The 25,780-nt window shown below is 44.3% G+C and overlaps 1 protein-coding gene across 1 annotated transcript; it reads left to right on the top strand.

The window, feature by feature from the left end:
* Positions 1-2,881: 2,881 nt before the first annotated feature.
* On the top strand, positions 2,882-23,738 carry LOC134438237 (synaptotagmin-4). The gene is made up of 6 exons (XM_063187743.1): positions 2,882-2,997; positions 5,539-6,530; positions 6,989-7,183; positions 21,723-21,897; positions 22,193-22,359; positions 22,598-23,738. Exons 1-6 carry the CDS (start codon positions 2,979-2,981, stop codon positions 22,751-22,753), a joined length of 1,704 nt encoding a protein of 567 aa, XP_063043813.1. The 5' UTR covers positions 2,882-2,978; the 3' UTR covers positions 22,754-23,738.
* The last annotated feature ends 2,042 nt before the right edge of the window (positions 23,739-25,780 follow it).

Below are 25,780 nucleotides of genomic sequence, written 5' to 3'. Positions count from 1 at the left end.
TGTGTGTGTGTGTGTGTGTGTGAGAGAGAGGGGGGGGGATGCTTTTCTATAAGTCACTCATTTTGAACTCTTTTTCTGCCACCCTCTTAATCACAAAGGCCAAATGTATCAAAATGAGAATACTACATTCTCCATTTCTATCTGTCAATCATAGATGTGAATCATTTTCAACTCCACATACGCCTTATCTTCTAAACCACCTTGTAGTTTCTTCTTCTTGTTTTGGTTTTCTTTGAGTATTTCACAATATTTCTGGTTTATATGTAATATGCAATATTAAGTTATTGTAGGCCTATATGTAAATGAGAAATTGAGGCGATATTGACTATTACAATCGGTTTGTGATGGTTTGAAGTCATCCATTTGCTTTCCCAGCAGAGTAATTGCGAGGGATAATGCATGAACACAGCAAGAACACACACACACACACACACACACACACACACACACACACACACACACACACACACACACACACACACACACACACACACACACACACACACACACAAATACACACATGACAGTAACATGCACTCAAAAACATACAGTAGGCTACATAGTATATTCTTGCACACACATAGTCGCATATTGTACAGGCTGAATAAAATCAGACAAGCGTGTCCTCAAAGTAGGAAGATGTGGCCATGCCCAGAAGCAAGATGATTCTGAAAATAGAAGATCCTCTTTTTCTCCTCATGCAAAGACATTGAGTTGGAGGTAGAGATGAACAAAAAGGCAGTTGGATTAAAAACGTTGCATTACCCATCTGGAAAATGTTCTCCCTTAGTTTATGTGAGGTCAATACTTCATGTTATACTAGGCTATATCATTGAATCACCAACAAAAAAGCATCCTACAGTGTTCTCTGTTCAGAATTAAAAAGCATACAGGCATGTGGTATGGTCTAAAGAATATTTGTGTTTGTTTGAGATCACTTGAAGATCAGGCATGTTGTCAGGAGGACCTATTCTTTCCTTCTATGTCCTTCATCACATATAATAAGCCACAAGATACATGTTGTAACTCTCAGACTGTCTACTAAGAGCTGTAACAGTCTTTTGGTCCCTTCTACCACATGTTTGTACTTGAAAATGTTGAGTTCAAACTTCCTGATCACTCAAGTCTCAAGTTTTTATTTTGTTTCAGACATGTAAAAGATTTATCCTTTACTTGACATATTTCGACAGCGTGACTTCCATCTTTGTCAGAGGGTTACATGGATGTTGAAGCGTGACACTGACATGATTTAAAATCTGGTGATGTTGTGGAGGCGTGAACCTCAAATCAGCAATAACAGGCCACTGCAGGAGGGGAAAATCATGATATGGACTGGGACCATGCAACAATCATAGGCCTACAGCAAGGGAAAGAACAACACATATATCTCCATTGGAATAAGGAGTCAACAGAACTCAGAAAGCGCAGCTCAACAACCATGAACAGGGATGAGGGAGCACACATGCTCTCCCACACCTGGACTGGTGCACCATTCTGAGGGAACAATTCTAACGGCAGTCAATATTGACAGTTGCCTGGTTAACACCAGACCTAATCACAAGTGAGATCGAAACGATTGTGTAGAACTAAAGGCAGTATGGGAGTTCCCAGGCTATATTGACAGGGAGGTCACACCACAACAACATCAGCTGATTGTACTGTACATCAACTGATCAACATCCATGAAGATGGAAGACAGTGTCAAAACATGTCAGGTAAAGCATACCATTTTTACTTGTCTGGAACAAAAGCAAAATTCAAGACTTGATTAACAGTCAGACATAATCAACTTCATATACCATTTGTCATCACACTGTAAACCACACTATCTTCTCCTTTTCAATCAGTAATCAGTAATAACATGGTGAAGATTAGGAAGCACTATTTCTAATATATTCTTGGAAAAGCTAAGATGAGGCCTGAGTGTTTGCAACAAGCATCAATTAAATCTTATTGGCATTTCAATGCAGTGTGCACGGTCATCCTCATCATGCATGGTCCCCTTATTGTCGCTTCCAGCTGTATTTTTACTGTCATTTGGCATCTTTCACGGTCATGTGCAGTATACTAGGCCTATAACTGTAGGCCTTCTCTCTCTCTCTCTCTCTCTCTCTCTCTCTCTCTCTCTCTCTCTCTCTCTGTGTGTGTGTGTGTGTGTGTGTGTGTGTGTGTGTGTGTGTGTGTGTGTGTGTGTGTGTGTGTGTGTGTGGGCAGGCAGATTGCCTGTGGTGTGATACGGCTGGACTACATGAAAGCCCATGTGTTTACAGAGGCTCCCTGGCACGCTTTCTCATTATGCGAGATTCACGGAGGAGAAGAGAAGAGGAGATGGGGGGCATCCTGCTCTGTGCGTCACGAAATAACGACAGGAAGAAGGGAAGACAGCAACAGGCGAATGCCCTGAAAATATGCGCACCTGCCATCTTAATGCAATCTGAGCCCTATGCATAAAACACGAAAACCACGCTCGCTGGGATTCGACAGAAAAATAACATCCTCACGCTCACGAATGTCTAATCTTCATTGTTTTTATTGCCGCCCATTTGATTGCATTGTTTTTTTTTATTGTAGGCCTATTTGTATTTTATTTCTCAGCACGTCAATGGAATACCCGTGTAACCTATTGTAAAATATGACCCGTTGACCACCGTTTAGTAAATAGTGATCTGATTTATCGCTTACATTTGACTGCTAATGTTAGGTCAAGGGCTTAGGGCCTACCTGTTCCTCCAAATGTGCTGCAATTCATCACTGTCTCACCGAACGCCTCTGGCTTGACCGTGAGGTCCTGCACTGCAGAAGCCGCTCTCCCATTGGCTGGAAGTATGCACGGTCGTGAGTCAACAGAGAGAGCGAGCAGCAGAGATTGAGGCACGGCAGAGCCCGGACTGGTCGTGCAAAAAGAGTAGATGGGATGCATTGACCACCGTTTTCAAACACTGACCGGCGCGAGCTTACCTTGATTTAGCATCGGAAAGATGCCTTTGCAAATGACAGGTAAGAATGTTTTTGATTGTTGCTTTGCATTGCTTTCCCAGAACCCTGGTGCCGTTTTGCATTACGCGCGTGTTATTTTGTCGCATTATGGCACACTCGGATATCCCTTACAATAGGCTATATTACAATACATTTCCTTATGAAACACGTATTAATAATACATCAGCCTATATTTAATTTCCCGCGACTTCTTGATAGTGGCAATCACCTGAAGTTTATTTAGTTGCTCTGTGTTGCCAGCTCCCTCTTTTGGTTGTGGGAGCTGTACAGGACACTACCTGTTGGCACTGGTCTAGACTATTTGTTGCATGTGTCTGACTATTCCTATCCAAAGTAAGGAAATACAACGCCATGGCAATGGACATCAATAAAATCGCAGCCTCCTGATGTTGCTGCATTTGAAACACAAGTTGTTTCAATGCCTTCAATCCAATGCCTCCTACTTCTGCATTCATGTCTGATCCTCACTGTATCCCAACGAGGTAGGGTAGCCTACATAAATCTAGTTATGGGCACTGCAGGGAGGGAGGTATTGCGCTCGGCAGACAGGGAGCATGCACTAGCACTACCATGCTCGTCTAAAAAATCACAGTCGCTGGGAGGGGAACTGCAAAGAAGTCCTAGTGCCAAGTCTGGTGCTGAAAACCTGTTTTTAATAGATCAGGGGTTGTTTCTAAACATCTATGAGATGCATAAGTACTACTAAGCTTCTGGCTTCTTTGGGTACCCTTCTCTGTACAACAGAGTGAGAGAAGCAAATTGACTGCATTTGATGTAAGTGATTGATTGATTGAACACCTAGAATGGTATAGATTACACACAGGACAGGAGCTAAACAAGATCTATTACGTTAACCCATTAACAGGATCTCAAGTTTTAAATGTACAGATGTTGCAGTGTTTCCCACAGAACATTTGTTGGGTAAGCTAATACGAGAGACGTGTGACTATCATGATTTGAAAAGCTATATTGTGTGCAGTGATCGTGCAATTCTAGCCAATCATTTGGATCTCCAGTTTGAGATGTGATGTTACAGCTAGGGAGGCAAGTCTGCCACAACAGACAGGCACTCGGCAGCTCTGCTTTGCTGAGCTGGGCATCAGTGCAGTGAGAATGCCAGTGCAGTGGGGTGTGTGTCCAGGGGATGAGGAGGAAGGCTGTTACAGTAAAGTGTACATAGACTAGTACCAAATAAACACCATAGCAAATGATAACATTTGGTTTAGCAATCTCACCCATTACCAGAATCAGAAGTTTGAAGTAAAATGAGTGAAGTCTCAGATGTTGCAAATGGGGAGGCGATTCTGCCACAGCATGCAGTATGGTGGCAGTGTCGGGGTGTGTGTGGGGGGGAGGTGTGTGGGATTGGATTGGCCAGTGGGATAATGATGAAGACTGTTGTAGGAAGAGTGCACACATAGTACCATGTAAACACCATACAAAACAGAACAAAATGATTGCATTTGGTATCATCAAGCCCATCATCAAGATTTCAAGTCTGAAATGAACAGATGTTGCATTTGTGGAGGCGAATGCCACAGTATATGGGCACTTGGGGAGGTGACTCTGCCACAACATGCAGGGACTTGGCAGCGACTGCTCTGCTGTTAATCAGTGTAGTAGGGTGGTAGTGCCAGCGTGTGTGTGTGTGTGTGTGTGTGTGTGTGTGTGTGTGTGTGTGTGTGTTTGTGTGTGTGTGTGTGTGTGTGTGTGTGTACGGTGGGTGGGTGTCAGTAAGTGAGGGGGTGGGGTTGGTTTGCCATGCAGGGGGATGATGATGATGAAGAGCGCGGGGCATTTCCTCTGTCCCATAATCAGATAATGGATGCCCACATTCCCAAGAGTGCTGTAGTCGTTGAATTAAACAAGACAAACAGGCTCTCCCATGGAGTTGGAAGAAAAAACATGTTAAGGTGATGTACGGTATTGGGTGCATTAGAGAGTGCTGTCTGAAAGGGATTTTTGGCCACAAGTGCATCGCACGGTTTAGCAGTTGTAATGGAAAGGTAATTTAGATTGTTTAGTTTTTGGATTGCTTTCAAATGGCCTTTCATGCATTGGAAAGCTCCCAATTAAACAGCATAACGTTTAGAGTATTTGGTTAATGGTTATGCTGTTGTTTGTTTAGGGAGAAGGAAGAACATTTTTTGATACACGTATAATACTTGTGTCTTTGAGGATATGAACTTGTGACTTGTTTTGAGGAATAGGGAAAGGGGGAATCATTTTGGACACATGTTTCATGTGTATTCAAAAAGGGTTGTACTTTGTACATTTCAATTTCAGAATTATGATTTGTTGTTGAGTAATTGACTGGTTAATGTAAACACTTTGTGTTTGCATTGTAGCATAAACCATGCTTATGGGTGTAGACCAGTACACACGTATACTATTGATAAGACAGACTCTCATGCCCTTGATATTGGGTGCTGTGCTGCAAGTAATACATTGAGTGTGTGTGTGTGTGTGTGTGTGTGTGTGTGTGTGTGTGTGTGTGTGTGTGTGTGTGTGTGTGTGTGTGTGTGTGTGTGTGTGTTGCAGCCCATCTCCAGCTCCTGCTGGCTGTGGGCTCGGCCGTCCTCTGCTTCCTGCTCCTGCTCAGCTGCTTCCTGTGCTGGCGTCGCCGGTGCTCCCGTCTCCTTGGCGACAAGGAAGCCGCCCTCTCCTTCCCTCCCGTGTCCTCCGACCCCACTCTGGTCGCCCCGGCAACCCCATGGCCCTCCATCGGCCTGCTCCCCGTGCGGCAGCAGTACGAGGAGCTGGACGGAGACGTGATGGAGTTCCCTTGCCCCTCCTCACACTCGCACTCGCCCTCGCCCTCTCCGTCGGCCTCCACAGCCAGTGCCTCCCCACCGTCCGAGGAAGGGCTGTCCGTCCCGGGCCTGGCCCAGAGACCTCGCTCCTCCTCAGACCTCCGGGACTCCTCCGTCACCTTGTCTCTGGCTCGCGCCTCTTGCTTCCCCCTGCGTCGCCTCAGTTCCCCGGCTGCCCCCTGCTCCCCTCTCCGCTCCCCCACCTCCTCCTCCTCGCCGTCCTCCTCCCACGGCCGCGCCTCGCTTCCCTGCATCCCCAAGCTGGGCCTGGTGTCCCGCACCAAACGAGCTCTGGAGCGCCGTAGCTCGACGTCCAGCGATGGAGGCACCAACCCCCTTGCTGACTCTGGTGAGAACAGTCGGCTAACCTGCCCACTGCCATCTGCCGACACCCTCTCCACCTCCCCACAGCTCACCTACGGCTCCGGATCCGTCTCAAGCTCCGGTTCCGGCTCCAGTCCTTCTGGGTCACTCCTCTCCGGCACCAGGTCCGGTTCCCTGCCCTCCAAGCCTGCCCCTCTCCTCCACTTCACCCTGCTCTTCTCATCTTCCTCTGGGATGCTGTGCGTCACCGTGCTGGGGATTTCCGGCGTCTCCAGGAGGATGGGAGGGGTGTTTGTGCGTGCGAGCCTGCCACCACTGTACCCTACCGCTCTCCAGGCCTCCACCCGGCGCCGTAGCCTGAGTCCCGAGTTCCAGAGCCAGAGTTTCCAGCTGGAGGTGGGCACTGCTGGGAAGCTTACTTTAAACATGAACTTCATTTTCAAGTTACCCTGTTTAAAATGTAATTGTAATGTAACTACGTATTTCAATTACTACCTATCAAGCCATGTAAATATCTAATTTATATTACTTTTTGATTACTTTCCATTATACTACATTTCAGCAACAATGGTATGAACTCGGCATGATTGCTCACAAGTACCAAACGAAACAATAATTGAGGGAAATAGCAAAGGTTATGTTTTGTACAAGCAGAAAATCATGCAAAGCCATAAAAAAAAACATTATTAAATGTTTCGTAAAGGTTTTCACACAATTCAGAATAGTAAAAATTCAAAATAGTATTTCCATAAATAACTGCAGTGGCTGTTACTGTTCCTGTTGCATCTGTGACTCAGTATTACAGTTGGGTATTTTTGATATTCATTGTCACTTGTTGCTCCTCAACTCTGGAGGTGGGGGATGTGGATGTGCTCCGGGGGAACCGGCTGAGGCTGGCTGCCTACTGCAGGGACTTCTCCGGGCTGAGGGAGACCCCGCTGGGGGAGCTGGAGCTGCCCTGTGCCGACCTGGACTGGGAGCCAGACACCACCATCACCTGCACCAGGCAGATGGATACCACCAGTCAGGTCAAGAGGAGACTGAAAAAGGTTGGTGTGCCTCATGAATGTGCTTTCTCTCTCTGTGTGTCTGTGTCTGTCTGTCTATGTGTCTGAGTGTCTGTCTCTGTCTCCCTCTGTGTGTGTGTGTGTGTGTGTGTGTGTGTGTGTGTGTGTGTGTGTGTGTGTGTGTGTGTGTGTGTGTGTGTGCGTGCGTGCGTGCGTGCGTGCTTGCGTGCACATTTGCGTGCACATGAACGTGTGCTTTTGCGTGCGTGTGTGTCGGTGTGTTTGTCTGTTTGTCTACCTGTCAGTCTCTCTGAGTGTGTGTGCCTGTGTGTCTGTTTGTCTACCCGTCAGTCTCTCTGAGTGTGTGTGCCTGTGTGTCTGTTTGTCTACGTACCTGTCAGTCTCTCTGAGTGTGTGTGCGTGTGTGTCTGTTTGTCTATCCGTCAGTCTCTGTGAGTGTGTGTGCCTGTGTGTCTGTTTGTCTACGTACCTGTCAGTCTCTCTGAGTGTGTGTGCCTGTGTGAGTGGGTGGGTGGGTCTGGTCTGTAGTAGCTCTGTGGATGGCTGGATTCGTATCAGGTCTTTTCGTCGAATGAATTGGTGAGAGGGGACCATTCGAACAAAACGTTGGACCATTAGTATAAGGCTGGGGATCTTTAGTCGAGGATGGTCCGTCTACCGCAAAAGCCAACGAAAGGTCCTTAAAATTGAACTAAAGATCCTTAGGTTTCAACTAAAGGTCCCTTCAGTCTGCCTATATTAGAAATGTAAATCAGCTTTTTTAATGCTCATTTTAACGGGTTTTCTTCAGCCTGCCTATATTAGAAATGTAAATCAGCTTTTTTAATGCTCATTTTAAGGGTTTTGTTTATTTAAATATGTAAATCAGCTGTTAAGTTTTGTTTTTTGTTGATTTAAACATGTAAATCTATAAATAAAATGTACTTACTCATTTTAACTGGTAGGGCTATGTTGTTGTTTTTTTTAACGTTTACGTCGTTACATTTTTTGACAATTTACGTTTACGCCCTTACATTTTTTGACAATTACCTAGACAAATTTTGAGAAGCTTTTTTTTTCACGTCGTTACATTTTTTGACAATTTACGTTTACGCCCTTACATTTTTTGACAATTATCTAGACAATATTTGAGAAGCTTTTTTTTTCACTTTTACGCCGTTACTTTACTCCCATCTGCGGGCAGAGAGGCGGGACCAAGCACAGCCTGCTCGCTTTGAATCAAAGCAGGGCGGTTTAATGTGTCAAGAAGTAGGCTATTGACCCTTGTGCTTGCTTTGAATCAGAGCAGCGCGTGTCTAGGCTGTAGACTATAGTGCATCTAGAAGTAGGCTATTGACCATTGAGCACATTGTCATGCAGCGAGTTTTCTGACTTTCCGTTAACTTTTTAGATGCGAGAAGCACCAGCAACAGAGAAGCTGTCTCCCGACACTTCGATGTTTCTGAATTCTGAATGACAACAAATAGTTCGCGCATGAGCCAGAAAACAATATAGGTCCTAACAGTGTTGAAAACATTACAGAACCCATGCACCTGTGTTAAGCCCATGGCTACAGTAGAGAGAGAGAGAGAGAGAGAGAGAGAGAGAGAGAGAGAGAGAGAGAGAGAGAGAGAGAGATGAGAGAGAGAGAGAGAGAGAGAGGTTAAATCGCTACGTTAACACTGCACAGGAGCGCGTTCTCTCTCTCCGCCGCGTAAAGGTCTTTGCATGAACAAATGCAATGGTAATTGAATAATAGTTTGCCAGTATTGCAGGGTGTATTAAACCCAGTGTACGTTGGGGTGCAAGGGAGAGCAAGGAAGAGAGCAGCATCTGTGATTAACGCTTCGAAATGTGTGCGTAAAACCTGCTGTTAACCAGTGGGTTTTGTGAAGTTTGAAGTGTACCGCATTAAAAAAAGCTTTGTTTGATGTCGTGTTTGTATTTTACTTTGACGTTGCCTATAGTCCTCAGTTTATGGATATTTTCAGTTGACCCCCTACACGTTTTCTTTCTGTCATGTAGGGTATTGTAAATAAATCGACCGTATTTTTTTTTTATCATTTTGATTTCGGACTTAATTTAGCCCTTCAATCACCCCTCTCCAATTGCAAACTTTACCCTGATAGAAGAGCATTCGCTACCCTGCACACTCGTTAAGCACTTATTGTCTGACTGATTTTGGCTGCTGCGAATAAGGTAGGTCTATCTTATAAAAAAAGGGTCTGTCGTCGTTTTGGCTGAAGGTTGACACCACGAACCAGATGACAATTGCAGTCTTGCCGCGGGTCTTGAACAGTGCTCTCTCTTTCCGATTCAGATTGCTTCTTCTGAGAAGGCAACTGGCTACCGCAGGAGAGGGGAAAGGTGGCAATATTATCCACAAGCTTGTTGGATAAATTGTGTTTAGCCTATCACAGATGAGGTTCTGGAATATTTTGTAGTGCATGGAACATTGACAAGGAAAGGTAGCTATTATATCCTCGTGAATAGGTCTTCGACTTTTCAAAATGCCAACATTCAACATGTAAATGGGTTATTCTGTAGTCCAACGCCATCCTGGCAGGAGAATCATTCGTTACAAATACTGCATACACACTCAGCAATTGTGTCTGTTGGTTTTTGTCCTCCAGGTCTTCATAAAAGCATCTACCACCGCTGTGATAATTTGACTACACACCGCTGAACAGTTAACAGTTTTTTAGGCTACTGTATTGACAATTGCAGTCATGCCGCTTGTCTTGAACTGTCTCTTCCCGTTCCATATCGTGACAGCCAGATGAGAAGCGCAAAGGTGGGGGCTATCCGCGATCGCGGAGGAAAGGTGTCAATATCCATAGCCTAACCCTTGAACTGTGGAGCAATTGGCATATTGTTTAGGTTCTTGAATACTTGGAATTAGCATGGAATTAATTTTCCATTAATAAGGAAACGTGTAAGATTTATCCTCAATCCTACCCGATAATGTTTTGTCATAGGCCTAATGTTAATGCCCTCCCCAACACACATCCACAGTACAATATTGCGACACGCTTGGCACAATGATAGGCCTACTAAATGAGTTCAATGTTCTTGCAACACTTTTCCCAAGAAAAGTCGGTTTTCATTTCGAGATTCCAGAGCAAATCAGTTGGTACTGCGCTGCTCGCTTGCTGGACAATAAACGTTGAACTGAACCGTGTTGTGTGCGTGTGTGGCTATGTGTGTAGGCTACCATCGCATGTCCATGATCGTCCGTGCTCTTATCATGCAAATGACATGTCATGCAGGCAAGGCGTCCGTTTGATTTCAAAAGTGCTGGGGACAATTACCATAAACCCGAGTAAGGTTTGAAAAGTGCTGGGTACAAGGCTACTTCCGATTTGAGGTTTCATGATAAATAGCCTAATACGCATTGGTGTATTGACGCATAATGTGGCCATATTAAAAATTAAAAGCCATCTGCGCTGTCTTGTTTATTTCTGATATCCTGCGCTGAAGTCATCTTTATCATACATATTATTAACGGTAACTGAGTGGTTAACCCATCATAACTACATGTAGCCTTGCATAATGGTGCACGTCAATTTGTTGTCATAACTTCGCTCTGTCCCTTTTGCTTTTCCTCAAGCAATTCATCCCTTTTGTCATTGTCCCTGTTGCAGAGACTGTTTCATGCAGTGTTTCTCAACCTTTTTTTTAGGCAAGACACCCTTTCAATTAATGAAAAATTAAGGCACCCCAAACCAACAAGCCGTAACATGGCATCGCATCCGATAACACACAAGCTTAGAAAAGTAACACATTTGGAGACGTCACACGACCTAGGTTCGAAGTTGCAGCTGACTGGGGCTACCTATATTTACTTTAGGCTATTGTGCGTAGATAGCAGATGAAATATTCCACTGACCAGCATTAACTTATCAATTTAGTCAAATATCTATTATATCATTCTACATAATTTATTTATCAGCCGTTCAGGGCACCCCTGAAGGGTTAAAGTATTCGCTAATGGGCATGAAGTCTTGTCATGCAAATGACCTGCCGTGTTCAGGGGAAGTCATCCACCCAAAGGCAACCCTTTCAACAAAGCCACGCAGAGTGGACAGTTGAATGCTGCTTGAAATAAGTCCATAATGAATAAAATATTACGCGCAACGTCTACAAGAGAAGTAATGGTTATTATTACGTTGCGCGTAAGATGAGGAAGAGATGGATGGATGCTGTCCTATGGAAGGGGCCGTCAAACAGTCTACACGACATCTTCATTAAAGTCGTTAAAAAAGTACTTGTCAACAAAATCATGCCCCCGGAAAAATAAATAAAGTGCTTGCATTGACACGCTGTTGTTTTAATTTCGCATTTCTTTCATGTCCACTTAGTATGCTTTATCCAATTAGCCATGGATGCAGGATCATTCACTGGACTGGACACTATTGTAAGAGGTGAAATAGACCACGATTCAGGAACGACAGACAACAGGAGTAAAGGTTATGGTAGTTTTATTTTTACAATTTCATAAAATACAATTAGGAGGGAAAAACCCACAATATCCATGCAGCCAGCAGCGTCTGTAAACTGCTATCGTCTTTGAATAAATGAATCACAATCTGGAGACACTCGGACGATAGTAGCCTACAAAAGTTAAGTTAAGTTACACACTCAGTCACTGCTGCCGGACGTTGGCTCGTCGATTACTTAATTCAACTATAACACGCGCAATAGCCTACCCAAATGCAACTTACCTACAGTTCCCAAAGCGACCGGTGTCCTGTCTAAATGACCGGCACGACAGCTTGTAGACAGTTCAGCAGCCCCTGCCCCACCCCAGCGCTTAGCGCACAAGTCTACACTATTGTCCAAGTGTTGTTATTTCAAGAAAGCAAACTGTCACTGTCCGCCGGCCGCTGTCGTGACATCTTTCATTAACACTAGTATTGTTTTAACAAGTGAGGAGTCCGTTGATAGTTTCCTTAAGGGTGAAGTAGCCTGCTCTTTAGGCTAGCGTTGCCTCCTCCAGCCAACCATTCGGCGCACAGTGTTCAGACTGTAGCAGGATGATAGGCTAATGATGATGGTCAGGGCGCACATCAGTGCTTGGGTTGTCTATACTTTTATCTGGAATACTGTCGCCGATCAGATAGAAATGACCCTGTTATGAACCCGAGTTTAGTAGATATCGCGCAGTGAACGAGGCAGCCTGCAAACAGTTTGAAGCGCAATGTGGCTGTAACACGTTAGAAAGTAGCCAAACTCTGTTACTTGTTATGAGCGTAATGGTGGGGTGGCGTCCGGCCAATGTCATATCCTAAGCGTATCGCTCGGTTGCGTAATTCCAAGAGCAGTATAATGAAAAGGAAAAAAGGAAGATGATGGGCTAGACCCGAAATGTTTGTCCCCTGTCTGTCGGTTTTATTTACTTTTTTCGGCTTTGTTTACAGTTACAGTAGTTTTTGATTCTGCATTCAGCTCCAGTGTGCGACTCTTTCTTTCTTTTTAAATTATGAGCGGTTCCACGAACTATCTTTCTTTGTGCACGCTATAAAATGGCAATAAACCTGTTACTATAAACTACTGGTTTACCTTTGTATGCTTTCTAATGTTGGTAAAGGCGGGATAAGCGGGATAATGTAATGTATTGTCCACACGTGACTACGGAAAATATATTCCTTCCAAGCGGAATAACACCACTCCGCCTTCGGCATCGGGGGTGTTATTCGCCCATAGGAAAATATTTTGTTATAGTCACGTTGTGGACAATAAATTATCTCTTACCTTTACATTACTGTTGTAGGCCTACATTTTAAAACATTTCGTTGATATTGTAGCGGTGCAACCGACTGTAGTTTTAAGTTATGAGATGGGCGCCAGTAAGGCAGCAATAAGATTGCCGTTACCTTTCCAAAATGAATACAAATCAGTGATCAACACATAGAAAATAACTCAGATCATCACAACGATATCTTTTCTTATTTTTAGTAGTGCATTTTTGCAAAATCCTTGTTTGCAGACTTGTGCGCTTGGTCTCAATTTGGAACAGCTCACATCAATGTCTGGCTTTAGCGATTCTTGCGAATGGTGATCTTCTCGGCACACTTCATGGTTCCCTCTCTCTTGCTCTCTCAGCTTGCTTCCTGACAGTCTCACCCGCCATTTGAAAATTAACACCCATTTTATAGGCTGCACATGTAGTGCACAGGGGGTAACGCTGCTATCTCACTCCGGAGGAGGCAGAGGCAGTCCGTTACGATATAGTATATTTATAAAATAGGCTATAAAATAGGCCTAATGATAAAAAAGCAGCCTGAACTAAAATAAAAAAAAATAATAAAAAAAATAGATACACACGCACACACTTTCTACATGGTTCGATTTTTGTTTTCATTGCATTGTGGTGATAGGCACACAAGTTTGATAAAATATAAAAAATAATAGGCTAATAAAATAGGCAGACTACACTAAACGTCTGCCCAGTTACACGAAAGGTCTGCATGGATTGAACGTAACGTCCTTAGGTCTTCTACGAAAGATCCGCAGGTACTGCACGAAACGCCCCATGCCTTCTACGAATGGTCCAACGTTTTGTTCGAATGGTCCCCTCTCAGCAATTCATTAGACGAATCGTCTCGAATTCGCTGGATTGATTGAGTGGCTGTCTTATTAATAATGACAACCATCCTGATTGCTTTGCTCGGCCTACATATTTAAGACGTCTGGCTCTACTGTATGTCTATGTCTGTCTCTCTTCCTGTCTGCCGTCAGTATCTGCCTTTTTCTGTTCATGTGTCCCAGTCTGTGGTTACTGTAGGCTACATGTGCCTATGTTGATGTGCATTCTTTTCTGTATGTACACAGGAAAACAGGTTGTTTTTTTATGTTGTATTTTGGAAAAGCATTAATATTGCTGAGCTGACCTGTAGCAACAAACCAAAGACACAGACGTGTGGACACTGCAGATCTGTGCTTTTTAAATATGCTGTCAAGCAGCAAGATATACTGTAAGTGTGTGTGTGTGTGTGTGTGTGTGTGTGTGTGTGAGAGAGAGAGAGAGAGAGAGAGAGAGAGAGAGAGAGGAAGAGAGAAACAGAGAGGAAGAGAGAGAGAGAGAGAGAGAGAGAGAGAGAGAGAGAGAGAGAGAGAGAGAGAGAGAGAGAGAGAGATAATACAGAAAAATAGAGAAAAATACAAAGACAGATAGACAGACAGTCAGAGAGAGAAAAGAAAAGATGGAGTGATATGGAGTGGAGGGAGAGAAGGAAAGATGGGAGACACATGAAATAGAGAGGCGATTGAACGGGATCCAAATGAACACAGCTTTTAAAGCTGTAAATCTAATCCGCGACTGTGTGAATGGCCCTGTCACCTTCACCTAGTTTTGTTTTTGCCAGCGGGTCTTTCTCAGCACTTTTCCCTCTGTCTCAGTTTAGTCAACAGTTTCAGCAGCACTGCCACCGAACATGCTCCACCCCCAGCCCCATTTACATTACCTCCCTACTCCAACACCCCCAGGCAGGGAAGTCGACAGGGGGGACAAACAGGTTACTTGTCCCGGGCCCAGGGAGAGACAGGGCCCAGAATAGGGTCCTCATTGCATCATAGGTATTGGGTCGGGGGCCTTTTTTAGATTACTTTCTCCTGGGCCCAGCCAAAGCTGTCAGCGGCCCTGACACCTGGCCCTATTGCAGTGCATTCAACACAGTTTCAACAAACCACCAAACATCCCCACCCCTGACTCCCCCAAACCCACACTCCCCCTAGTCCCCCCACCCCAGCCCCTAAACCCCCACCCTTGCTGCATAGTCACACTATAAATACGCCTTATCATATCTCTGGGGCCGGAGTAACTCGTGCTAATAATGGCAGATAGTGGCCGGCCGAGTGGCCTGTGTTCGCGCCAAGTGTTTCTTTTTCCACTTCTCAGGAGCCGTTAGTGACGGGGGGTGTTGAGAGGGAGGAATGAGGAGAGTGTAAACATGTTAAGTGTGTTTCTCTCTCTCTCTCTCTCTCTCTCTCTCTCTCTCTCTCTCTCTCTCTCTCTCTCTCTCTCTCTCTCTCTCTCTCTGTGTCTGTGTGTGGTGCCAAATAGTATGTGTCCGAGCCTGTGTGTTGCAAGTAGGTTGTGGTGGAGACAAGGGACCAGGCGGTGGACAGGAGGGAGACCTCTCATCTCCTCTCACTAGAGTAGGCATGCCACATGGTAAGGATATGGGAGAGAGAGAGAGAGAGAGAGAGAGAGAGAGAGAGAGAGAGAGAGAGAGAGAGAGAGAGAGAGAGAGAGAGAGAGAGAGAGAGAGAGAGAGAGAGGTGCAGGGGCAGACCAAGTGGTAGAAATGAGTTATAGGCCTACTGGAACGTTCAATAAGGACAGAGGTAGTTGTGAGGTTTATGTTAGTGGTTATGTAGACTGGAGGAAAAAAAATGTTCTGTTTTATTTTATTTGTTCTGTTCTATATTTCATGATTTCATTCTTGTTTTCATTCTTTCAGTCAGTAAGAATTGTTGCCGCAGTGTTGCCCCGCGTTTTCATCTCCATTGGGCAGCATTATGTGTGTCCAATATGCAAAGACTATACACGGCATGCTACTGTATTTCTGTACTATAGATTTGCATGATGCGTACACAATGTCAACCTAACTAACCCAAGGCACCAAAAGATATAGACAGGAAAAGACAGAGAGAGAGAGCGTGAGAGAGAGAGGGAGGGGGGGAGAGAGAGAGAGAGAGAGAGAGAGAGAGAGAGAGAGAGAGAGAGAGAGAGAGAGAGAGAGAGAGAGAGAGAGAGAGAGAGAGAGAGAGAGAGAGAAAGACAGACAGACAGAGACATGGTTAAAAGGAGTCACAAGATTGGTGGTGACAAGTAGAGATGGGTCGTGTCTCTTGTCTCTAGAGGGGCTTATCCTGGCATGCAGTGTGTGAGTGTGTGTGTGTGTGTGTGTGTGTGTGTGTGTTGTGTGTGTGTGTGTGTGTGTGCGCGCGTGCGTGCGCGTTTGTGTGTGTGTGTGTGAGAGAGAGCGAGAGAGAGAGAGAGAGAGAGAGAGAGAGAGGGCTTATCCTGGCATGCAGTGTGTGTGTGTGTGTGTGTGTGTGTGTGTGTGTGTGTGTGTGTGTGTGTGTGTGTGTGTGTGTGTGTGAGAGAGAGAGAGAGAGAGAGAGAGAGAGAGAGAGAGAGAAGAAGGAGAGAGGGAGAATGTCTGTCTATGTGTGTGACTGTGTGTATATTTGTGTGTGACATTTGACAGCAAGGATCTGCAAGGGGTTTGATACATGGTCCATCCTGGTGCCAAGACTAGACAGGTAGCCATCAATCAGTGTCAGGTCTTATATAGGCTGGAGGCGGTGCATGTCAGTGACACAGGAAGACAGATGAACAAGTGACAAGTGTCTCCCTTTGTTTTCAGTGCTGTGATGCTGAATGCAATGACATTTTGTTTGTTTATACTTGAGATTTTTGTGTGGCTTTTCTTTAACTAGGGTATGTAGTAAACAAGATCTGATTAAAGCAAGCAAATCAAAGCGTAGCAAAACATTTTCTGAAGTGATGTACGTCATTCATGTACCAAGGGTGCAAGCTCACCCACCACATTTGGTCTTCAGTTAAAACTGTGATTTCCAGGAATATCTTAAATTTTGTGTTCACAAAGCACTTACATTTGTAAAATCAGTAATAGATGCACCTTTTAAATGGCAATGAATAACATTTTGCCTGAAGTATAACAATGTAATACTAACCTTGGCCACATTTAGCATTTTTGTGTTTTTTGTGGGGATTGCAGCCAAAGGGTATACTCATGAACGGCGTGACGTTTTCCATGTGCGTTACGCCCATTTGTGGGGGAAAACAACCCATGCAAGTCAATTGGTGATGTTGGGGTTTAATAAACAAAAGATACGGACCTGTAGACTAGCGTTGTTCACGCGCAACATGCCGCAAACGTGTTGTGTTGCCGGCTGTTCAAATAATATAGCCAAACAGCCGTGGCTGAAGCATGGAATGTGTTCATTTAGGCTAGCCGATGTAGCATGTAAGTCAATGAGACATTCGGTTTGTTTTCACCCATAAAGGGGCGTAATGCAAATTTAAGAGCAAAGTACCCGGATGGCCGTTCATGAGTATTAGCCTACATAAAATGAAAGCAGAGCAAATTGAGGCAAATGGGTATCGGTTGTGCATAGACGTAAGATACATGTGTCTGAACACGTGTATCAGTGTGTTCATGTCAAAGGGTTTGCACCAGATCTTGTGTCCAGGCAAGACCAGATTTCCTGTATTGTGGAAATGGATTTGCCATGCAAGTGCATGGATGTTCTGTTACACATGTCCGTCTTTATGTGTAAGTGCATGTGTGGGAACAATTATAGCTGTTCAATGTTACATAATGGCGGCACAATCGATGTGTGTGAACAAGATCCCAAACAGGCTCATGGAGGACGCATTAGTGCGGCCCTTTAGACAACGGTGTGATGAACACAGTCAGAGTCAGCCGTGCTACATCCATATGGCTTGTCTGTTGTGATCCCCCAACCCCTTCACAGAGGAGAGGGGGGTACGGTGGAAATGGGCAGCTTTGTTGAGATGAGACATAGCCCTACTGATAGGCTGATATAGCTCAGACTGTAGCCCCATAATGCACGCTGTTCCACCAGTGGAATGCTGTAGTAGTTAAGTACCATAGAGCAGTGGTTCCCAACCTATGGGCCGCGACCCAACCTATGGGTCACCAAAGATCCACGGGGGGTTGCGAAGCCCTCATGATTTTAAGGGGTTAGGGGTGTAGTCCATGTTGAATAAATGGCAAATGCATAGAAGCAGCAAAATGTACTGCTACATCAAACACTTAGACCTATTCTGTTTTTTAACAAAGACGAATTGAGGAATAAAATGATAACTAAAATGAGTTTTCGCAGGAAACAGAGCGTACTGAGTGACTCCCTCTCATGAGGGCGCTGGGTCACCAAAGCTTACAATGGTAAAAATATGGGTCCCTGAAGAAAAAGGTTGGGAACCACTGCCTTAGATAGTATGACACTAGTATGACATTACACATGGCCTTTAGTAATGCACTACAACTTGGTCATTGCCATTCTGCTAACAGTGTGTATAATGCTGTGTCTTAACAGGATAACCTTACTAGCTGTGCATTGTGCTGTAATGGCTCGGTAGCTCAGGTGGATGGGTTTAGTAGCTCATGTCAATACGGCAAGGGGGAGGGGGGCAAGAGGAAGTCCGCTGCAGACAGCAGACACCCCCTGCCTGGAACACTTCACAGCAGCGTCAGTGGAGTGGAGCCAAAAATCATGATTACGTCATGACACGATCATGGCCATGGTCTCCACTTCCATCAGCCACCTTTATCTCCTCACCCTCTAACCCTGCCTAAGTGGAGACGGGAGACATAGAAACTGAGAAACAGGTTTTCCACCAGTATTAAGTAGACCTATTGCAACCATTTCAACCATAACATAATGTTTCCAACGTCATTTAATTGTATCTGGGGGTAAGATACTTCTGAAGTTGATGTACTGCCCTCCATGGGTCATAATTGCACTGGTCTTGAGCAGCATTGTATCTCTCTATGGGACACAATTCAGCTTTGTTTATATTGTAAGTGCGCTGAAATTCTAAAAATAATGATTGCGTTCTTGTTGTCTCTAGATTAGAGGATACTGTACTCTCTTGCTTATTCTCTTAACTAAAACGTTAACCGTGTCCAGGTTACACACATGGTCGAACCTATAATCTGCACAATTTGGCTTCTTACCTGTATAGGAGAATCAGAGTTGAAAACTACCTAGTTTGGAAAAATGGTAGTTTTGAGTAAAGCAGCATTTAACATATAGGCCTATAATCTAGCGTTAGTGTCAGTTCTGGACAGGTCATGGTAGTCCAGAGCTAAGAGCTAATTTGTCTAAGGTGTTCTAGAACAGCTAATCAACTCTCCTCGCTCCTCATTGGTCTTATAAGTTCTCAGTTTTCTTCCCAACTCTTGGCTGCTCGCTTCACAACCCACCACCTCCCCAGCTCCACCTTGTTGTGTATGACATGGCATGGCTACTCCTCGTCATTTTGCCTGTTCATGTTGGGAATTGTTTGCTCTCCTAATCTTACATTGGGTGAGCATTCCCTGTGCTGCTGCTGTCCCCTGAATCTCTACTTCCCTTGGTGCTCACAGAAAACCAGGGGACTCCTCTGCACAGACCCATACTGCCAAATATAATTCAAAACTACCCAATAAAGCACTTGCATAATGAATTTCTTGTCTTGTGTTTCTCGACTGTAATGCACCTGGCAGAAATATAATACATGCAAAGTGATTCATGCTTGTGGCAGCTCATCACAGCCTCTGCTGCTTAGCCAAACCCATCACTCCATCATTCTCTCTGGCCCACCAAGCCTTGGGCCACATATGCCTCCTCCTCCTCCTCCCCATCCCCCAGCTCAGGAAGCCAGGCCGTGCCCTCCTAGTGATGCAACGCCTTCAGCATTGCTACTAGTCAGGTCAAGAGCAATGCAAGTACTTTCTGAGTCCCCGAAAAATGGGGAACTCCTCCCACTTTGTCAGGAAGCAAACAACCATTAGTAAACCAAGGGAGGCGGTCAACCATGCCGTTTTGGAAATTGATTGTTATGCTCTTGATCAGACCAAGTCTCGAAGAGATTTGAAAGTCGATAAGAATCAGGCTACATCACAGGCTGTGGGGCCCCCATGGTGTGGTGCAATGGTGAAGGAAGCTTCATGGTGCCGCAAGCTTCCCTCAAGCTCACTTCACTCGCATGCGCAAGGCTTATAGTCTGAGTCATGCAGGGAGACTGCCGAGCCAAAAAATCTCAAAGTCACAGTTGTTATACAACACCCTCTCCCTTACGGCCTCTCCTAACAACTAATAACTTGCGCAGTCTCCTTTGCAACACACGCACAAACACACACACACACACACACACACACACACACGCACATGCGCACACACACACACACACACACACACACACACACACACACACACACACACAGACACACAGACACACACACACACAGAGGCATGTGCCCACCCACATGCAAGCACGCACACATGCCATTGCCCACACACGCGTAGGCCTTTGAAGCGAAGCCATAAACGATTAGACATGCGCATAAGGGATAATTAACATGAGTATGATAAGAATGATAGCTTCATACAAGCTGTAGGCTGCAGCACTTTTGTGTGTGTGTGTGTGTGTGTGTGTGTGTGTGTGTGTGTGTGTGTGTGTGTGTGTGTGTGTGTGTGAGTGATTAAGATCTGTGCAAGTTTAATTATGTGCTGTGTGTGTGTGTGTGTGTGTGTGTGTGTGTGTGTGTGTGTGTGTGTGTGTGTGTCCGTGTGTGTCTGTGTGTGTGTGTCACTATGTAAAGCGCTTCTCTGCTAAAGCTGTTAGCGGCGGTGACTAAGAGTAAGTGCTCTTAAACGCACATAGTGAGAGTGGTGGGGAACACAAGTGCTGCTCTCCGCTATCTGCCGCGTACAGCCATTTACTGTAAAAACACATAGAGGGTGATAATGACATGAAAAGAAGCGTACAGTACATGCCGTCACATGCTGGAGCTCTTAATGTCACTGGTGCTTGTTGTGAAGTAGACGTTTGGCATCGGGAGTGCTGTCAAGCTGCACCTGATGTATGTACAGTATACTCAACACTGGGACACGTGAGGATGAAAAACCGGCCGCCACATCTACAGCAGGAACATGATATTAGAATATATTAACCTATTGCTATTTAAGAAACACTTTTTACCTTTTGTTACATGAATCCATTTTGCAGTAATACTACTAATGATCTGCAGTGCAGGGGCATTCCTCCGTCCTGTTAGCTTAGGTGGGTGGGCACAGAGATTTATAATCAAAGTCACATCCCAGTGACCCCCCCCGTGATCAAAGTCACATCCCAATTCAGTGGTTCGCAAACTGGGAATCAGTACCCCTCAGCGGATCACGGACGACGAAGGGGACTGTTTGCACAAAACCTTGAATATATGCCTTTATAATCTTTCCATACATTGTTAGTAACGTTAGGTAACGTTATTGTCAGAAGTTACAAAAAATGTCTAAAAATGTCTAAAAAGTCTAAAATGGAGTCCCAGCAGAAAATGTTTGGGAACCACTCTCCTTGTTGATGGTATGGGAATGTGTGCAAAATTATTTTCTGTCAGGACGGCCACAATTTATGGAGATGCCCATGCCAATTCATAATGACATAATGTATGCAGTCACAGTTAGTCAAAGTCATCCTTCTGTCTCAAGACAGTCTGGGCTATCTCTCATCGACTACCCAGGAATGGTCGGACCACTCAGCATATTTTTGAAACGTCAGTCACTTTGTGCACCCAAATAAAAAAAAATAAAAAATAAAAAATATATATATATATATATATATATATACTGTATATATATTGAGCGCTCCAGTCATCCCTGGGTGTGTCTAGTCGATTAGAGGTAGCCCAGTCTGTCTTGATTCTGCTGTCATGAGAACCACAGAGGCTGGAGTGCAGACCACGTCATTCTTCCATCTTCATCATCATGTCTACATAACATAGTCATCGTTGTCTCCATCGTCTCTTGTCTCCTTCAGAGTGTGAGTTCCCAGGAGTCTGTGGGGGGTCGGCGGGTGTCTGTGTGTGGCCCTCCTCGTGTCCTGGGCCAGCTCTTTGTCCTGCTCCAGTATCAGACGGTGGCCCACCGCATCAAGGTCATGGTCCGCAAGGCAGAGAACCTGGCCAAGCTGACACGCATGCCAGGGACACCAGGTACCAGTTTGGGTTGTTGCTTCTTTGCTTGGGTTGTTGTTTCTTGTGCCTCTGCGTAAAAGAAAACTGTAAGAAAGTAGTTTCTTGCTCATGAGCTCTTACTAAGAACTAATAATGATTAATATAGAACATAATAAAGAACTTTGAATAACATTGTCTACTGAATCACATAATGGTTTCTTTGTGCACATGAAGTGTCATATACGCACTACCTTTTCCATCACCTTAATTTGTTAATTTGCAAATCAACACCTTATTCATTGCAACTCGTTTCATCGGAACACTTTTCCTATAGATCACTTCGTGGTCATCAACCTGAGACAGGGCGGTAAAGTGATCGCTACCAAGGAGACGAAGGGGGCAGCAGGACACAATGCGGTTTGGAACGCGCCTTTCCTATTTGACCTGCCAGCTGGGGACATCTCCTCACTATCACTCGTTCTGGAGTTCATCATTATGCAGGTAATAATTTTCAATTCATTCTTTATTCCAGACCCAGGGGCATCATAAGAAATGGGATAATAAGAAATGGGATAATAAGAAATGGCTTGTTAAATTATAGTAGTGAAATGTATGTTAGTAATATGAAATGTCTTGACACCACACTTAAAGTGTGCTGAAATTTTATTTCTTCCTTACATTTTAAGTTATCTCCATTACCTTATATTAAGTACTTACTTCTTCCTGTTATTTCTGACAGGGCCGACTGTACACCAAAAGCAGCGTGCTCGGCCGTGTTTTTATTGGATATGAGGGTCCGGAGTCTGGAGTGGTCCACTGGAAAGAGATGTGTGCTCGAGGTCAGGTGGAGACAGCTCGCTGGCACACCCTCCAGCCAGAGATGCTACTCGAGTGACCTCACAGTGCACTGTCCAACCACAAGCTTTCTTAGAATGACCTCACAGTATCTCATCCAATCAAAGATGCTGTAAGAACATCTAACCGTTATTTTCTTCATATGACCTGTGTCCTTCAAAACCAATTGCACATGGAGCAAGAAGACAGGAACAAAAAAAACTGTGTAGCCTACGTTCAGGACCAAAAGATCTCCAACTTTAGGATCTGTTGTGTTGAGTGTTCCTCACTGCCAAATTTTCTACCACTAAGTAAATACATCCTCTCATTTCCCTTTTCTTAAAACCATCTGAGCATTTCTGTATTTGTGCTTGCTATGTGTCACTGCCACTACGGACTGAATATGTGGTGGACATGCCATTTTATGGAACTCTGGGGTTGTCTGTGAGGTCACGAATAACATTCCGTCGCTTTCAGTGTGCAGTGCTGGACAGATTGTGTTTGTGTGAAGACATTGTGACTTATACAGTGTGTGTTGTTGCAGCCTGTGCATCACGCATAGTCATTGCATGGTTTTATTCTGACAACCTCGATGTGGTTCTTGAAGTTACAGTTCCCATCTATAACACTACAGAGGGAAACGCTACAGTACGCTCATGATATAGACTGACACTGACAAGCATGGCTTGTTGAATAGATTAAGCTAATATATGCGTGTTGGTATGTCTCTCTCTCTTTCTCTCTCTCTCTCTCTCTCTCTCTCTCTCTCTCTCTCTCTCTCACACACACACACACACACACGTGCACACACACATGTGTCCACCTTTCCATCACAGTGTACCAAACAATCAGTCTTACAGTACTTATCTGATAATATGTTTTAACGAGGTGCGATAGAAACGCCACTGTGTTATCACCGTCTACACTGTTAATCAAGGTGGAATGCCGACATGAAGACTTTTTTTTGTTTATTTATGGACTGTGTTGTACAACTTGTTCTCAACTGTTTGATGCAGTGATAGTGAAAATAAAAGTAGTGAACCTTATTCTGATCACCCCACGTTTCAGTTTGAAAACAAACTTCCTTGTGGGAGGTTGTGAAAAGGCTTTGATGACAGCACATGACGGAAAGTCATCAAAGTCACTGCTTTGCCTTCTGAATGGATAAGCAGACCTTTTGACTCACAGGAAAATGTATACAAGAAATCTGTGATGTGGTGACATTATACCGTCACACTGAAAGTGCTCAAGCACAGCTTTCTTTACCAAAGGGTAATTACGTGACTTATTTCAAACACCCCGGGAGAGTGTGATTTTTAGATATGAGTCCATCGACCGGAAGACCCAATCATGTTGTAGATAATTCGCTTCAAACAACATGTGACAGCATCGTTTTCTATCAAGATTGGCTGGTCACTGATGCATGCTTGTAGTCGACATCACTGGCAATTTGACTTTGGTGCTTCAGGCAGCTACATTTGTCTCAAGAAAAACAAAATCTCATTCATTTTTCAACTTGAGAGGAAATGCTTTCCCAGCCTGTGTGTGTGTGTGAGTGTGTGAGTGTGTGTGTGTGTGCCATGAGTAGGGCATAGCGTGTGTGGAGACATCAGAGCTCTGACTGTGCGAGAAGATGACTTGTAATTATTTTTAATGAAAAACAGCTTGTGAAATAACAGCAGGCTATGGCATCCTCCAAGACAGCACAGTTATTGATGAGATGTATTCAACTCTGTTGTGACCTCTATCAGAGATCTTCCTAATCAATTTGCATGCCTGTTGAGTGCCCAACAGGATAGTCTATATTTGTGCCAGAGTGTAGTGCAAGGCCTGAGAAAATATCCACTTCAGTTATTAAAAGGCCATTCATTGAAATGAAAACATACTGGAGCATGGACTGAATAATGAGATTGCAACTACTATACTAAGACAAACTGAATTTGGCAAATGAACTGAACGTTGCATTGCTCCTTGTTGCTTATTATCTAGGTTATTATATCTTTAGATCATCATTAAATGTATGTTACATTACATTTTAGCTTTCATTTTCATGCCCATGGATTGATTGACTGCAAAATTCTCCTATACATGGGCTCTAAATGTTTGTTTTACCCTGACTGTGTGAAATTAGCTGCGCACAACTCAACCTCTGGAATTGTTGGAAACCGCTGTCGGTCAAAAAATTAGCTCACGTGGTTGGCTGCCAGTGTCTTGCCCCTCCTCATAACATGGTGTTTACAAACACTGCAAACCCATGTATAACCATCGCCAAAATGTACTCCAACATAATACAACAACACATACAATACAGTGTTCCATAGCTCAACATTTAGATGGTGACTGTATCAGAGGCAGTGTCTATTATTATGATTGGAATAAGGGAATGATCAGTAGGGGCCACTGAGTTGGTACCATGTTGCCTTGAATGCACCATGCAAGGTCCTTGGAAGGTCCGGGCAGTGTCCATCCCCACATAGAGACCTTGGATGTCCCGTGGAATGCACATGACAGGGGAGAAAATAAGTGGCTCATACTATAGTTATTCCTTCATCAAAAAGTGCAAATCACCATGATTACCATTGAGTGATGCTTTTTCTTGCGTGACTGTGGTGGGCTTGAGGTCAGACTCTGTGGGAAACAATGACAAACATGTTTACGGTAAACAAACATGTTTACAGAAGAAAGACGTTCCCTAACATCTTAAACCAAAACCCTGAACTTAAACCACATCAAGATGAAACCTACACCTCTTCCACTTTTGTCATGACAGAGCATCTAGATTCCAGACCACAATCATACTACTGGTAATCCATTTGCAGTATTGTTCTTCTTGCACTGGTATTGTTCCGTTTTACTAATTTCCTCTGTATTCTTTCATTATCAGTACATATTGTTAGTCACTGAATACATACATAGTGACTATCCACAATTTCATCATGTCATCAAAACCTTGTTGTCTCACAGGATGTGACATGACCGGGAATGCACAGTACATCATCACAGAGGTTTTGGTACAGGAATAAAACATGGTGACACAGCATTGCCGCAACCACAACGAAACAGGGACAAAAGTCACACTGTCAGTGGC

Source organism: Engraulis encrasicolus, chromosome 22, assembly GCF_034702125.1.
Source record: "Engraulis encrasicolus isolate BLACKSEA-1 chromosome 22, IST_EnEncr_1.0, whole genome shotgun sequence".
In the NCBI taxonomy this organism is placed as follows: domain Eukaryota; kingdom Metazoa; phylum Chordata; class Actinopteri; order Clupeiformes; family Engraulidae; genus Engraulis; species Engraulis encrasicolus.
Note: the sequence above shows the minus strand (reverse complement) of the source record. Positions and strands in the feature narration are given on the sequence as shown.